General features: G+C 34.2%; 1 protein-coding gene across 2 annotated transcripts in view; it reads right to left on the reverse strand.

The window, feature by feature from the left end:
* Nucleotides 1-18,633, reverse strand: part of LAMA2 (laminin subunit alpha 2) — a 531,205-nt gene that overhangs the window by 393,579 nt on the left and 118,993 nt on the right. For both annotated transcript variants that reach the window (XM_081040014.1, XM_081040013.1), the window contains exon 2: nucleotides 1,949-2,119. In XM_081040014.1, coding sequence (XP_080896140.1) covers nucleotides 1,949-2,119 — 171 coding nt within the window. The remainder of the gene's footprint in view (nucleotides 1-1,948; nucleotides 2,120-18,633) is intronic.

Genomic DNA, 18,633 nt, shown 5'->3' on the forward strand with positions numbered 1-18,633 from the left:
CTGTAGGCAGAAACTATACATGTATGTATTTATATTTATATACATATCTATATACACTCATATATAATTATATGTACATGTGTATATGTATGCACACACATATTTTACATACTTTTTAACTCTCTAACAATAACTCTGTTGTCTGCCTAAATCGATCCTAAACAGACATGTACACATTCCCAACCAACTGCCCACCAATTCCATGCCTACAGGCTTTCTCATATTCTTTATATCATCAAGGCCACTGGTTCCTGAACCAATGTCAGTTTCTCCCCATCAGACTTGATTTTTTTTTCCTTAATTAATCTAAAGCTTGTAGTCCATCAAGTCATTTATTTTCTGAACTTTACTTCAACTTTACTGCTTTTGATGTTTTCCCAGGACTCGGACCTAGATTCATTTGCTCTTATCATTGTATATAAGAATAACAAACAGACAGGATGTGTTCCATCACTCCCCACTCTTAGGATCATACCATAACAATCTACACCACAGAAAATAACCAGTCATTAAAAGGCAAGGAAGGTTCTCACGGTTGCCATCTTTGGTTCCTTAACTTTTTTTTTTTTTTTAAACATCAGTGGGAACTGAAGTAGCAAGAGAAATGGCTGAGGAGGTGGGCACTAAAAAGTTCAGTTCTGCCAAATATAAGACCAGCAGTTTTAATCACAAAAGTCCTGATTCTCTATCTCTAAATTAGATAATAGAGAGGGGACTGTGCATTACTCCGTTAAACCAGGGAAAGAATAGACAATGCCTCCCAACTGTCATTTGAGATGAAAAACAAGTTGTGAGAGAAAGTTCTCTTTGTTTTACAAGTTTTGCAACTTAAAACAAAAAGAGAACGAAAACTAAGCAAATTTAAGAGTAATAGAACTGTGAAGCTCTATCCCCATTATAACTTACCTCACTGACATTATTTCCCAATGCATATTTCTAAATCAACCCCCATTGCACATCATTCTCCCCTTCTCCATATAAATGCTTTACTTGTTAAACTAAATTACTTATAGTTCTCTGAATATATAATGCTGTTTTATACCTTCAAGATTTATGTATGTTTTTAAATTTTATAATACTTTTTCCCCTTTTCATCTCACTAACTCTTGTTTTTTCAGAACAGGGGTCACTTTCTCCAGGAATCTTTAGATGTCCACTTAGCACTCAACTTACTTTTCTGTCTCCCCTATTTTCCCCTCTAAGTCCCTTAAGTCAAGGGCTTGTCTGATTTAACATCATGCTGTAATACAAAGCAATGCTAGTAGCAAGTGTTCAAATGCTTGCTGAATGAGTTCTAGCCATCCCTAACTACTTGTAGTTCCCAGAGCAAGTAAGATTTTCTGTCTTATTCTGATCTATCTTCCTGACTTTCCTTCTCTTCCCTCTCTCTTTTCATCTGGTCAGCTCAAACTTGTCCTTGGATCTGAGCTTAGATTGCACTTCATCTGACAAGGCTTCATTTACACCCAGACGGAATTTATGACCCTCTTCTCTTTGTCTCTGGCTGTTGTGCTCATTCTTTCTTTTGTACTTAACCACACTATATTGCAATAGTAAGCTTTTGGCCCATTTCTTCATTAGTAGAACCAGGGACCTCACCTTATTCCTGTTGGATCCCTAGCACAGCACCAGGCACATAAGTGACCAATGAATGACTAAATCCCAAATTAATAACCACATCCTCAGATACCATTCTTGAATAGTAAACCTAATGACTCCCAGGTCTTCAGCTAGAAAACCCTCCACAAGCACTGTATCTGGTATGTACAAGGAACTTGAATAATGTTTGTCAAGTGACGGAGAAGAGCTATAAAGAAACTCACAATGGAAAGAAAGTTCTAGGAAATTTGGAGATCACAAGCCCTTTGACTTTAGTGCAACTTGGCCTCAAAATCTCTTAATTATGGGTCCTGCCCAGTGCCATACAAGTACACATTAAAATACGTACGATGTGGAATGCTGCTGTTTTGATTGCAGATTCGACATTGGGGGTTCCTCACAGGCTGCCCAGGCACATGCTCCACCAATTTGCAGTACATTTCAGGTCCTTTTTCTCCACATGTTGCATTTGTGGTGATGAGAGCATTAGAAGCAAGATTCAAGACCGCAGGAAATAAACCTGAAAAAGATGGACAAATGAAGGTCTGTGGACCAGAAACAAGGTGGTATGATTTTGCTGCATTTTAAAATAAAACTAGGTAAAATATTTTTCAGAGCATTTAATTCATCAAAAATGAAATAATCAGTGGTGAATATCTGACTTAAGTGCAATACAAAAATAGCATGTTTTATCAAATAAACATTTCCTTTTTTTTCCTTTCTGGGTCTTTAATATGGAATCGAAAGCTATCTTCTTAATTATTACCTTCCAATTTTTAATTGGAAAGATGGTCTCTTTTCTAACACAGACTTTTTAAAAATCTTCTATTCATCTTATTGCAAAAGTCTTATCGAATCTTCCATCTTCCATTTTACTATTTGATATCTAGTAGTAAACGATAATTATATGTAAAGATTTTTCAGAACTATGCCTCTATGTTCTGCATGGTCACTTTTATGCTCTAATTATTATTTAATGTAATTGGTTATTGTTAATTTCTTTATATCCAGACTGGAGAAGATAGAAAATAACGCAAGATTTTGGAAAACCATTTTGTACTGCCTTCTGTGCTACGTAGCCATGTTACATAACAATATCATTCCAGCAACAAGTACTCATAGTAGTCCATTATCATATATCAGAAATTATTTCTTAGAGAAACAAAAGTGTTTGGTTTGCTTAAAACCAACCTCAGAGGACCATTTCAGCGCACAGCTGAGAGGTCTTTCATTCTATAGGAGAGACCAACTCAGCGTTTTTACTTTCTATGACTTACTGTCAATTCTGCTTTATACGTGTCTAGCATGTTGTTGCATTTTATAGACCTCTTTTCATGACAATATAGTAGAGTCACTAAGCAGAAGTCACTCTTTAACTGAAAACCTCATCTTGGAGAAAGTGCATTCAAGATTATACAAAATTTAACTCAATTTATGAAAAGAACATTCTAATAACCATCTAGGTGGTCTCTGTTCTATACCCAGGCCAAGTAGGTCCGTATCAATTCAATCTTTGACAAAAAGTCCTTTACTGACTAAATCGTATGTCCTGATGCTTTACTGAGCTCCCTGAAGTTTTGAATTCATAAGTATTTTCTGCCTTTCCTTCAAAACTTAGCACGTGCTGGGCAGAGTAAGCACTCAATATATTTGTGAAATGAATGATCCATACTGGCCTCATAAATGTTCTTCTGCATCTTCTGAATAATAATAATAATAATAATAATAATAATAATAATAGTATTCAGCATTAGTGAATGTTTATAATGTACCAGGGACTATTCTAACATGCCATGTCTGCGTGGATTAATTTGCTAGCCAAAACACCCATCTGAGCAAACACTACTATTACCCCTATTTTGTTAAGATATTCAGTAACTTGCCCAGGATGACAGCTAGCAAGTTATTAAGTAGCAGAACTATGATTTGACCCCAAGGAGTCTGGTTCCAAAGTCTATCCTCTTAATCACTATACTGCATGGTCTCTACAAATGTCATATGAAATCTACATAAACCTAGTGTTAATTTGTGGCTGGTTAACCTTAGAATTGCAGTGAAAGAAATAATAGTACAGCAAACAAAAAACAATTCTAAATCATTTTAATCTCTACTGTAATCACTTTTAAAACTTTCAAAGAGGTAGATGAATTCATCATGCCAGGAAAATACCTCAATTCTCATCACAGTCACTCTCAGGGTCTCCCGAAAAGCTGCCTCCAAACAATATTTTGTCTTTTCCCTCTCTTTCCACAACTACTAGTCACTAAAATTCCTCGGATTCTGCTGTTTCAATCCAATCCCCCATCACCGCCCCAATTGCCCTCTTGCCTCGTGCTGTTCTCCAGCTCATAGTTATTTGAAGTTCCCAATTTTTCTGTGTTTTTCAGGAGTTCATTACTCTGTTTACTTAATTGCAGTCACTAATTCATTCTTCCTAACAGATATATCTCCCCCAAGCCCTCACATCATTGCTATGCTCTAACCCCCACTTAATGAGACATTTTGTCAAAATGATGTGAGGTTAGCTAATATGATTACTGGTCAGAAAAAATATTATCCTTTCAAAAGATTATTATTTATTTCATGAAAATATGTAGAGTGTTTTATAAAAAGTACAGTACTTTACAAAAGTTAGTTACATGTTTTTCTTTTACCTGTGTATTTAAGGTTTATTGCAAACAACTTCAATTCTGTGAACTTTGTCACGTTACAAATTTTAAAATAATTCGATTGTCTTCAGAACATTGTCTCTTCACCTCAGACATGTTATTCTCTAGGTTAGTAAATGAGATATAACTAAATAAGTAAGGTTTGTCTATTTACCTTTCTCTCCTGTAATTCATCAGCATTTTGCATTTAAGTATAGAATTATTATTATTTCATCATATACGTGTTGAACACATATAATGCCAGACACCATAAAAGATTTGGGAATGAAAATACCAATAAGACAGGCTTATTGTAGGAAGTGATCTCGAACTGTATCTTGAAGAAGAAACAGAAGTTGATTTGGTAGAAAAGAAAGAAAAAGCAAGCATACCAGGCAGAGGAAATAGCAGATGAGTATAGATTTTATTCTGAAAGCTTATGTGGATGTTGGTGACTGACAGAGTACTTGAATTTGTAATTGCTCAAACTTGGTTAGATTATATGATTGTATATATAGATATAGATATGGAGATGGAGATGGATATAGATATGGAATAGATACAGATATAGATGCATACAGATTACACACAGAATACACATAATATATTGTATATATATATGAACACAAACCACTGCCTACTGGTCACTGTTAGCAGTTTGTTTTCTGTGGGATTTTTTCCAGGTTTTAAAAATTTTAATTCATAGGATAAAAACTAAAGTAGTGAACCCTGTTTTTAAGAGGCCAAACTTCATCTCTCATCTTGCTGGCCTGCAGGATGAGTTTAGGTAGTTTAGCTCCTACTAGCCCCTTCAAACAAAGCCAGCTTACTTCCACAAATGCAGTCTCAGGCAGGAACCAACGTTTCTAAAATGGTGCCAGGATGTTGTCAGTTTTGCTCTGTGATCCTTATCTCCTCCCTCTCCTCTGACTAGTCCTGAGCTTGACTCTAACCTTGGGGTCTGTTTTGTAGTTATGGGTTAGAATCCCTATGCCCTGCTTTGGTGCAGCCCTGTGGGACCTGCTTTGAGTTGGCCAGTCCTGTACTTTCTCAGATCTGAGTAACCATGAAAGAGACAAAAAGGGGGAAATGGTTGGTGAAGATTCTTTTACTGTATATTGTGTGTTCCAAAACTACAGAATTGAATTACATTCCAATTTCCCCACAGAATTACATGAATAAAATGTGAGCAAAATGACATGGCTATAAGAGAAGTACAGGCATGGAAGTCACATTGATTCAAAAACTACTTCAGATTCATTAAATAATATGATGTAATCTCTAGTAATCCCACTGTATAGACTGCATTAGTCTCATTTTAGAAATGAAGAAAGTGCAGCTCTGAGAAGATAAACAATATGCACAACGTTATGAATTAGTAAGATTGACCACTAAAATTTGAACTCAGCACTTTAACTCAGATTTATTCTTACCGAGGCCTGAACAAGAGCCAAAACCTCATCCTTAGTAAGGCTTATCAATTTCCACATTGAATAAAATACCTACCCACTCCCCAGACCTTTGTTCCTCCATGGAGTTTTTTTTATTAATAAACTAAAAATAGTGAAACTTACCTTTATGGGGGGGGCTCTTTCCATTGATTTGTTTCTGTTATACTTATTGATCATGTACTCAAAATTAACCTTGTCACAATTTAATTGCCTTGCTTTGTGGTCAGGGAACAGCTGGTTTTTGAAATTTTATCATTGATTTTAAAAAATCAGTAAAGTGTATTTGCCAGGAAAGGCCCCCAATTAGTTGCTAATGATCACTTTGTAGAGTCATTCAATATCTGAGCTTTTATGGAATCTTCATCAGGTTGTGTTATAGACTGTAGCCCATTTTCATTATATATTAAATCTATTAGGCTTTATCTATTTATTCTCATCCAACAGCAGCCGAGCAATATGTATTGCCATATATAATATGGGTTACTTGGTTAAGATTATATAAACATTGCAAGTGTAAATGAAGTACGAATAGCTGGTAAACCTTTATAGAGTATTGACTTCAGCCTCTTAATTCAATTTGAGGTCATGTAAAGTTAATGACATAAAAGCCACTCATCATTATCCATACAATTATAATTGACTTTTTTTTTCTGAATAGTAGCTAGAGTAAGTAAATTTAGTTGGATTTGGGGCCTATGGAACAAAGTCAGAACAAATCACAAATTATATTTATTCTTCATATGTTATATATTTTTAATAAAGATTAAAATATGTATAGTACATAGAGAATAATATGTTTTGTTCAGACATATGCACATTTAGTAAATAGACTATTTAGAAAAAGGCTAAGTTTACGTCACCTGAAAAATAAAAAAAAAATTGTTATACTATGGCAAACACTTAGAAATTCACCCAATTTTCATTGTTTTTATTTGGATGCATTTATACTATATACGCTTGCTCAAATACTGTATTATGTGTATAAAAGTTTGCATGATTTTGATGATTTGCATTCTCAAAATCCCATAATTCTGGTTTCAAATGACAGAAGCATTTTTAAAACAGGCGTGCGGAGATTCTACTTATAGTAATTGTGGAGTAGATCCTATTGGAACAAACCTCACAGAGATAATAGCTACGAATTAGGAATAAAATATCTTTTTTAAAAACCCCAAATACAGGAAGACATTGGATAACAACCCAAAACAGGTAAGGAGGAAAGATGTGGATGCTCAGAAGAAGGAAGATATTGGAAGTGCCCCCGACTATACCAGGAAAGGTGGCTAAAACTCAAATAGAAAACCACAGTTTCACTTTTTCTTTTTCTTTTTTTAACTGTCTTGAAGAACCAGAGGACAGAACTAAGAGCAACCCACAAGTGGTGTAAAGTGAGGAAATAATAATGGAGACAAGCGAAGCCACAGAAAGGGAGTCTCAAGATACATGTATAAACTTCCCAAATCCCTCACAGATGGCAGACCTACATGTGTCCTAGGCAGACTCCAAGTACCCCAGTTGGGGCTAGAACAGAGATCACATATGCTGTGTTCCATAGGAAAGAAAAGAGTGTGGAGTCTGAGCCCAGACAAGTTAACCAAATGATATAACACAAAAACGAAAGACAAATACCTATTCTTCAGAAGAACGTAACAGAATCCCAAGTTTCTACCACGCATCATTTACAACATCCAGAACGCAATAAATATATATTATATGTACACTAGACATACAAAGAAATAATAACGCCACCCATATTTAGGAGAGAAGCAGTAAATGGATGCCAACAATGATATTAACCAGATGCTGGAATTAGCACACAAATATTTTTAAGTAGCTTTTATAACCATGATCAAGGACACGTTCAAAAATGCTTATAATGAACAGACACATATGAAGTCTCAGCACAGGAACAGAAACCACAAAAGAAATACCAAACATAAATTCTATAACTAAAAAAATGCATCATCTAGAACAAAAAAAGAAAATCACTGCATGGGATTAATGGAAAATTGGAGATAACAGAAGAAAGTATAAGTAAACATGAATATAAATCAATAGACTTATTTCCTAAGTTCTTTAAATACATATTAATGCTTAAAGAAAAAATTATAACATTGCTTTGAGGGCCAGATTCAATGTATTTTGATGTAATGCTCATGACAATTTTAACAAAGGAATGGGTGGAAGGATCATGGTAAATGGACCTATATATTTGCAAGATCCTAATGCTTTACATTAAGTGATACAATATTAAAAAGATTGACAACACCAAATGTTTATAATATTGTGGAGTAACTGGAACCCTATTCCATTGGTATTGGATATATAACTTAGTACAACCACTTCAGAAAACAGGCATTTTGAAATAAATTTTAACCTGGACTGACCCCAGGACCTCAAAATTCCACCCCTAGGTAAATACCCAATAGAAATGACAGTGAATGTCCATGAAACAGCCCAGGTATCCCTAAATGGGAGAACTGATACAGAAACTGTGGTATCTTCATACAACAGAATACATTTTGCATTAAAATGAAAACCTACGGATCCAAACAACATGACTCTCAAACACATGATGCCAAATAAAAGAAGTTTTATTTACTAAAAAATGTGCAAAAAATATATTATTCCCTCATATAATCTTTGAGAAAAAGCAAACCTAATCTACTGGGAAAATAACACAGAAAAAAAGAATGGTTGACTTTAGAGGAAACATAGAGGAAATTTCTGGGGCAATGCTAATATTCCACTAGGAGTTTCTATTATACAGGTGTATATATTTGTTACAACTCAAAATTCTACACTCAATGAGTGAATGTTACACCCAATGAAGACTTGAGCATTTCACGGTAGGTATGTTTTATCTTAAAAAAGAAGTAAACCATTATTGAATTCTAATTAACGATATGCATGATGAAATGCTTAGGCAAGAAGTTTGCAATAAATCAAAATTTGACACAGATTTGTGGATAGTTATGTACAGATGGATTGATGTGTGATAAAGCAAATACAAGATGCTAATTGCTATTTTTTAAATCTAGATGTTCAGTATTTGGGTGTTTATTGTGTGATTCTTTCAACTTTCTGCATGCAGGAAAATTTCTTAAAATTTGGCAAAGAACCTATAGAAATATTATACATATTATGTGTAAGTATATACCTGTGTAAATAACCATATATACATATATGTGCATATACACACAGATGTGTGTTTTTGTGTGTGTGTGTGTATACTACATACCAGGGGTGCAAAAAAAATGTATACACATGACTTGTACTCATCTTTTGTTATAGGTCTATATTGAGTATTACAATTTTAATAGTTTTTCCCTTTCTTAAAATGTGTATACATTTTTTGGCATACTATGTGTGTGTGTGTGTGTGTGTGTGTGTGTGTGTGTGATTTATTTCATTCTTTGGCTTTTATAAGTTGTGGATATCAGTAACAATAAAATATTAAATGTATATTTCTTAAATCAAATGCAAAAAAAGTTTATTGGATACTACAAAGGAAAACTATCTTTTCAATCCCATTCAGAATCAGAAGAACCAACCAAAAAAACACCGGATTAGCAAAACAGCCAAATGTCTCTCTAAGACAACTGCAGGCCAGAAATCAGTAGGTGGTTCTGTTTTCCTTGTACAACTTTCCAGTCCTTCCAGCTTTTATTTCATACAAATGAAGAACTTTGACTTAGAATCAGTTTTCATACATAAGTGTTGTCTTTTTAAGAACTACAAGTGAGTCGGAGAGGAACGCATCTAACATTAAGAGTAGGTGATCTGCTGTGTGGAACAATTCATACCAGTTCCTTAGGCTTTAGGCAAATGTTTTTGTAGGCAGTGAATTAGAAGGTTGTTGTCTGGTAGAGAAAAGAATTCAGTTCAAATAAGCCTACTTATAATTTTACAAATGAAGAAACCAATTCCAAAACCTAAATGGCAGAGCCAGTTTTCAAACACAATTACTGTAATTCCAAATGAATTAGAATTAATTTTTTTTTTTTTTTTTTTTTGGAATACTCTAAATATCAAACTTTCTTTTACATAAACTCAAGGGTAACCACTCAAAAAACATCCAAATCTGAAATATATACTGTAATAAAAGAGGAAACAGAGGGAAACATCATAGAATACTACCACACAGAAATAACAGACAACAACAAAAAGGCAAAGGAACAATGGAGACACAGCCTTACCAGAAAACTAAAGACAGAATGACAGGAAATCCTCACATATCAATAATCACCCTAAATGTAAATGGACTGAACTCACCAATAAAGAGACACAGAGTAGCAGATTGGATCAAAAAACTAAACCCAACCATATGCTGCCTACAAGAGACACATCTCAGCTACAAGGACAAGCATAGACTCAAAGTGAAAGGGTGGAAATTGACACTCCAAGAATTAATTTTAATATTAAAGATCTACACTGCCTCAGCTTCTCTCCCTGTCAAAAAAAAAAACCCTTTTCGCCTCCTACATCATTCCTGAGCTTTGTGCCATCTAGTTCTCTTTTTCCCTTCTATATACACACTCACAGGCCAACTTCCATCACAGTTTTACAAGTCCTACAATTTATTTCAAAATTTCTCCATTTTAAGAAATCACTCCTTTAATGTTCTTAATGTAATCAAAGCCTTAATTTCCTCTGACAATGACACTTCTGTAGCTCTCCTCAGTGGATCCTGGAATTACTGGGAGAGGAAAAGAGGCCTCCTTCCAGCTTCCACATGCTGCTTTCTAGTCAGTTCCGTTTGTTGAGAATCGTAACATTTTTACAAGTCCCTATCATCCACCCTTTCACATGCTCATTTCCCTTACTCACTGACTTCAAAACACCAGCCACAAAAATATTGGTAACTGATTCACATTTATCTTTATCTTCCAAGTTTCTGCTATTCTTACTAAATAGGTGAATATTCTTACTAAATAGGTGAAAAGCAATATTTAAAAAAAAATGTTATTCCACAGAAACCGGAAAACATTAAAAAGAACTTTGAGGACAAATATGTCATACTTCTCATCATTGTAAAATTTTTGCTTCCAAATTCTTTTTGTCTCTAGGTTAACACTATCTATCTATCTGTCTGTCTGTCTATCTGTCTATCTATCTATCTATCTATCTATCTATCTATCTATCTATCTATCTATCTATCATCTATCTATCTATCTATCTATCTCTCATCACCATCGTCTATACTTTTATATGAGGATATCCTATCCTACCGTACATCTACTACAAAGGTATCCTAACCAGTCCTATAGCATAACTCCACTTCCGCTCATCTTCCACACTGCCACAGAAATCATGGGCCTAAAAATGAAGTCTGATTAGGTAACTTTCTGGCTCAAAGACCTCTGTGAGTCAGCTATCACCTATAGCATAATAATCAAACTCCTTGGTTTTCTGAACATTTATAATCAGGCCCCTGTCTACCTCTCTGAACTCATCTGTCTTCATCTTCTTTCATGCCTTCCTAAACGTCCAGTGTACTGACATATTACTGTTTACAAATAAACCAGGTGCTTTGAAATATCTTTGTCATGCCATTCTGTTGTCTGTTACACATAAAATGTTTTTCTTTTTTTTCTTTTTTAACATGATCATCTATTCATCGTTCATGGCACAACCAAGCTCAACTATCCCCTTCTCTGTAAAATTGTTTCCAGGTTTTGCACACAGAATTTGTTGTTTCCTTCTTGATGTCTACACAGCACTTAGTTGATATTTTATAACCCTCATCACACTGAAACTTTTAATATCTTTCACAGGGATCTCTAATCTATAATAACATTATTGAGTCCAGAGATAACACTAGTTAGTGTGTAATAACACATTTAAATTTATTGAATGAGAATGAATACATGCATTTGTATAATGTTTCTGGAGAGAAATCTGGCAAAGAAAAGCTATTAAACTAATCAGAACCTCAATTTAGTGGAAATGTAGAACTCTGTTTTGGTTCTCTAGCTCAGTGAAATAATTAAAAAAAAAAAAAAGCCCAAGCTATTTGAAAAATACAATAGACCTTTATCATTTATTGGCTGTCCAGACATCCAGCCTCCATTTCTATTACTGGGTAACTGGCCTTGTATCTAGTACGGAGGATTTGCAGCACCCTGCCAAGGAAATGGGAGGTAAGATCTTTCTTCTCCCCTTCCTTTTTCAGTTTGAGCATGTATGAATGACTTCTTAGGCTCTGAATCTTGAGCTCCTGAAGTACAGAACTGCGGAGATAAGGAAAATAAGATTGTGATGGTAACAGAGATAATAGTATCAGTGGGAGTGGGAGATGAAGGGGTAACAGCAGTGTCTGCAAAGGGATCCTGACTAGGTTATTCAGGCAGTGAAACCTAGGAATGGCCTTGATGTCTGTGGTCTCCTGAGCCTGGTTTTCAAATATTTCCAACAGTTCGGCAAGTTATGTGATATATTTCAAATACATTGCTGCTAAACACTATTGGTGATTTCTGTTGCTTAGGATCAACAAGCCAGATGAAAATAAAGATCATATGTTATAATTACATAGTATCCCCCCCACACTCACAGACACACACCCCCTTCACACACACACACACACACACACACACACACACACACACACAGAATGAAGATAGGAAGATCAAGAGAGAATAACTTTATTATAATTGACAAAATTGATAAAAATGTATACAGTGACTTCACTTAAACATGTGTAGGATAAAATATGAAGGAACAATAGTAGTGACGACAATCACAATTTCTTACACAAAGACCCAATGCTTAGAGAATGATCAAAACCAGAAGCGGCCAATGTTACTTTAAAAATTCTGTTTTACGGTGAAAGTTTCCCTCTAGTTATCTTTTTTTTTTTTTTCATTGTGCTCTTTATTTTGATTACGTTTAACTGTGTGCAGTTTGGTAAATCATCATTTTAAAATGACTGCAATCTAGTTCATGTCTTTAAAGACAATCTTTCTAATGTAGTCTGGCAAAAATAATTTATATATTTTCTTGTTTTATCAGTTTAAATATTAAACCAAATAAAGAGCGTGGATTATCTGTCTTCACTGCCTGTGCCTAGTGTGTTATAATACTTTTGTTCATAGAAAGAATGATGTATGTTTAATATTTGTGGACACAATAGACATGCTTTAATTTCACAAGAAATGTTTCTTATTAACTTCTATAGTCCAGCTTGCAAAGACAACTCATGAATAGAATTAATAACAGATGGTATGGGAGACTTCCTATGGAAAACTCATCAGTCAATAAAACAATTTTCTTCAATATATTCAATTTTAAAATAATTTTTAAAAATCATCATGTATTGTTTACATTCTCTCTTTCCTTCTTTCTCTCTCTCTCTCTCTCTCTCGCTCTCTCTCTCTCTCTCTCTCTCTCTCTCTCTCTCGCTCTCTGCGTCATCCTGCTCTTGGTGCACAATATTTCTCCTACTTGTTCATGCCAAATACCTACGGCCTCTCAAAAGAATAAGAGGAACCTGTCTGTTTGAATTTTTCTAACTTTCCATTTCAGTCTTGTATGTCTGTGGAGCATGTTTAATAATACTCATGCAAGCAAACAGAGTTGTTTGCGAGTGCCTCAGTATTTGAAAGACAAGATAACCTGACGATTTGAAATGTTCTAAGACATGTCAAGGAAGAAAAGGAAATACTTGTCTGTTGAAATCCTGAGTATGTGGGTGTGTAGGAACACATTGGTGTAAAAAAAAAAAAACAGGACAAAACAAAATGTTGCTGGAGAGAATGATTTCCAGCTGTGCACTGCACGAAGTAACTTAATGCTCTTGATCCATGACGTGGATGCAGAGTTTTACAGAACTAGAAAATCAGTCCAATTTGAGCTAATAGCCATCCAGACACAACAATGTTTGTAAGCTGGGAAAAAAAAATAATGCTGAATCCAGTTGTTTAGAAGCAAAAAAAAAAAAGAAAGAAAAAAAAAAACAAAAAACAGGAGAGCACGTATTCTAGTCCTAACTCATGTTTACAGGCCTTTCAAATCTGTCTTCTTTTGTTGCTTAATTCTGTCCTTTTCAGTTTCCAAAATAAAAGGATATTTTTGGAGAATTCTCGGTTAGTTTGGTCTCTTCTTTTTAAATCAGAAAAAGTAATTCATGTTCCTCTGTGGAATTAACTTTTAAAATTATTTACTCTGTTCCTTCCAAACAAATTCAGATGAAAATTTAGGTATTTTTATTGTCATCAGAAACAAACCGGATGTAAACATACTTGAATGGATCTTAATCAGGTTTTGCTTATAGAACATCAGTACTTACTCTACATAGCAGATATTCTGACTAAAATAGACTACGAGGGCCATTATGAATTCAAATTCCATCTTAGCTACTTGGCCCAGCCAAGCAATATAAGATTTTATTAACTTCCTGACAATGGATATCATTGATCTTATTAAGACAGGATTACATCATGAATTTGCAGTAACCTAAAATATAAACATACCTAAGAAAATAACTACCATTATAACTCATATTTCTGGTAAGAACACCAACAGATACACCAGAAGAACATAACGGTGCATTATCTATAACAGTGAATTCAAGTTAAGGCATTTGTTCTCAAAATCCCTCAAACACTTCCAAATATTCTTTTGAAACTAACTACCTTATGCTTGGTAAACAGAAGCTGACCACACTATCTTTCAATAAAGATAGAAAAATTAATAACTTCTTGAAATGGAAAAAAATTAGCAAAAAAAAATCCTATCTATGCCTAGATTAACTAGATTATTTATCTAATTTCAAATGTATCCCCCCAAAATGAAGGTCTCTACTACTCCCAATTTCATTATTTATTGAATACCTATTATCTGATGGGCACTGTTCTAGTAACAAAATTCCCAGTTCTTACTCTTTGCATGGAACTCTAATTATTATCCATTTAAAATTAGAACTGTTTTTTTTTTAATGTACCACTTGTAGAACAATACTAAATGATCCTAAAATTTTCCAATATCATATGATAAAAAATAATTGTTATAGCTGGGGCACTTATTTAGAATGTTCTAGCATAAGAGGACCCAAAATATCCACTGAGGGGGTGGCAGTTGGGAAGAAATAGACTGCTTCCAAGCTTCTTCCAACCTCACTTCATCATTATCAGTAGAACATATGTTCGGTATCTGCTCTCTTCTGCCTGGCTTCCAAAACCAAGGCTATAAACTAAATGTCTATTTGGCAGATGTGCCTGAAAACTCAAAATGAGAAGTAAAAAAGGCAAAGGAGAAATGCAAAACACTTTTAAGTCACTGAGAATGAAATTATAGCCTTAATTTGGCAGTTACCCCACAATAGAGTTGTGTGTAATATAGAAATACACAAATTAAAAACTTTGTGTCTGCTAGCAATCCAAAATATAAAAATGAAAACATGATAAATCTCTAAGCTGATTGCTATGCAAAGAGCATGAGCTTATATTTACAAACCTCAAACAAAAATATCAGAGGGGGCTCATGTAAGCATTGATGCATACAATGGCAGCCGGGAGGAGGCTGTTCCCCATGGGCTCTGCTCTGTAAGCAGTGCTAGACAATTTCTTATCTCTAATAATGAAACAGATATAAAACAACAACGCAATGTTTTACATTGTGCTTCCCCTGGTTTAAAAGACCCAGACAAAAGGAAAAAGGAAAGTTACATTCATTTACATGGCTCATTTTTGTCTTTTATCAGTTAGATTTAGAGTTCCTTCTGGCATGATCCTCAACCCTTTTCTTACTTCATTCTCCTCCCCAGATAATCTCTTGCATGTCTAAGGTATTTACATACCATCTGCATAGTCACCAACTCCCAAATTATATCTACAGGCCAGATAGCTTTCTGAAGCTGGGTTGACACCACACACACACACACACACACACACACACACACACACACACACACATCAAACAAACTACTGAGTTCTCTTGAGCTCAACACATTTTATTGTATCCACCCAGGGTCCATCTTTATGGATGCCATTCCATCACTAAATACAATTCTAACCCCAAATTAATTTCAGGTCCATCTGTTTCTTTCCAGTGCCCCTGCCAACACTTGGGGTCAAATTACAAGCATTTAACATCTGGACTTCTGCAACGGCCTCTTAAATGGACTCCTGATTACCCTTTGCCTTTCTTCAATCCATTTTTAACAAAATGGATTTTCTTAAGATGCATATCTGATGAGGTCACCTCTAAAATCTTTCAATGGATTATAACTGCATCTAGGTTAAAATTAAAAATTATTATCCTGGTTTACAGTATACTCTCATCCCATTCAAAGAATACTGACTTTAAATAATCTCTAGAATAAAGCTCTGGTCTTTCCTTCCTCAAGACTTTGCCTAGAAATCTCTGCTCCTTAGCTTTCTTCCACTTTTCGTACCTTCCTATCTTTCACAAGTGTTTCTTCCTTATTTCTTATTTCCTCTGAGATCTTTCTTAACCTTTTCTAAATAGACCCCATCACAATCCCTAATTATGCCTTACTTTTCTTGTGTAGCACTGATTTAAACGTGCAATTTTATGTAATAATAATTTATCCAAAGTCTATCTCCCTTGCTGAAACAGAAGCTCCATGATGGAAGAAATCATGTTTGTTCTGTTTATTTTGTCTGCAACTGTATTCTCAAAGCCTGGCCAGGACTGAACACATAAAGGTGCTCGAAAATGTTCTCCAATGGGGTATTGAGCTGAGAATTCAGGGCATAAATTGTGTGCCTGTTACAAAATGGAAAACTTCCTTTTGACAAAAAAAAAAAAAATTAAAAAGCAAAACATAACAAAAAAAACATACAAAGAATCCCACAGATACACTTCTTTTATCATTTTGGTGACTGGACAACACAGAAATAAGGTTAACATCAAGGGCTAAAACCAGTATTTTCTAAAATTTATTGTGTTAATTTTCTTCTTAAGCCCAAATTCCTACACTCTGAATAGTTTCTCATCTTGTCTTGGAAAATACACAAAATTGTCTTCTGTGTTTTATTGTGAGTCACTTTGAATCTTTCCTGGGATTAGTTAGTTTGACTGATAAATCAGAATTTAGATTGATTGATGGGTATATTTCTTAATACCCCAATCTATCCTCCTCCTACAGTACTTTCTTAAAAAAAAAAAACAAAAAAAACAATTGGAAGATATAAACGTATGGTTCTAAAAAATACATGTTAAAGTTATGTTCACTGCTAGGTTGCTTCTGGAACTTTTATATTCCATTATCACTTTTCAAATTGTACCAGGTCTTAGCCTTATCCGTAGGTTGAAGACTTAGAATGAGGGTTGCATAAAAAAATACTTCACAGCTGACTCAAGCATCTAATTCTGTTTTATGCTTTAAAAGCACATTCTATGCAGATTCAGTATGTCTATGGAAATACTTGTTGTATAGACATATTTTTTTCGAAGTGAGATTTGACTGTGTTTATAGCAAAACACTTTGTTCTCTGGCAGCTGTTTGAACACACATATAAATATTCAGGAAAACTCACAAATATTCTGTTTGCTCTTGTAAATACTTGAAGTGAAAAATCAGCATTTTACATCATTTAGCATAGTGTTGCTAATAATAATTTTCATTTACCAAGCACATAGAAACTCTCAGATATAATGAGTTTTGTCATAATTTTGTTTTTGCCTTACCAACATTGCCTGACCATGAACCTCTAAGTTCCTTGAAGACAGAGGCCATAATTTATTAATCTTTTTACTCTCAGAGACTAGAGTCATTGACATCAAATAATTTGGTCATACAGTCCTAATTTGTTTTTTTAAAATTCTGCATAAAGTAAGTACCATATTTTGCCATGTGTAATGTGCTCCTGTGTATAATGTGCACCCAAGTTTTTGGCTCAAACTTTCAGGGGAAAAAAATCTTTCGTTTATTTCAAATTTTTATTTCTTTACATTTAGGTACTTGTTTTTTGTATTATAAAGGAATTTTAGCATTTATTTTTTAACATATTATGGCACAAGAGATTTTAGGTAACAAATAATTGCAAAACATGAGAACAGATACACTGTATAAGAAATTTTATGTACCTGTAACAAATTTACCATATTTACACATCATAGAAGGCCAAGAACTCTTCATTGTTGCAAGTTCATTGTACATTTAACAAAACCAATTATCGTATTCCAGAGCATTATTTTGCACACAGATATCATTACTGATTCCTAGAATTAGACTTTTAATTCATAAGCATAAATAAAAGAATTAAAAATATTTATATAGGTACGGATTTAGTACTACCCACGTATAATGTGCATCCCTATTTTTCCCTCACAAATTTGGGCAAAAAAGTGCCCATTATATATGACACAATATGGTATAGTATTTGTTCTGGTTTAGCAGATTTAAAACAAGCAAACAAAACCAAAAACTAGGAGCCTTTGTCACATGTATTGTTAAAGTTTGAGTATTGCAATTCATTGAGCATAATAAATGTGTAGCACTGAACTTTACAAAGTATTTTCACTGATCTCGATTCTCACAATATAAAATAAGATAGGTGGAGTAGGTATTTATTATGTAAATTTTATATATAAAATAATGGATGATCAGAAATAACAGGTAATATCCTAAAGCCAGAACTTGTGTTTTCAAATGCAATCCCAGTTCTTTGACTATATGTAACAGATACTCACTGAATTCCTTCAAGTGTCCAGATAATAATTATACAAGAACAACACAGGCAAGGCCCCTGACTTCACAGAACTTCAAACAGTAAAATAGAACTATATGATATAATTTCTGTATAAGCTTTATTAGAAACATTTTGATATTGCAAATAGTAAATAAAGGACCAGAAGTCGGGGTTGACAACAGACAGCAAAGAGAAAATTTCAAAGATACTTAAAGTGAGTCTGGACAGAGTTCAAGCCCAGTGGATGAGCTAAGGTAATGGTGAATCCAAGTCCAAAGA

Source organism: Rhinolophus hipposideros (genome assembly GCF_964194185.1).
Source record: "Rhinolophus hipposideros genome assembly, chromosome: 3".
NCBI classification, from domain to species: Eukaryota; Metazoa; Chordata; class Mammalia; order Chiroptera; family Rhinolophidae; genus Rhinolophus; species Rhinolophus hipposideros.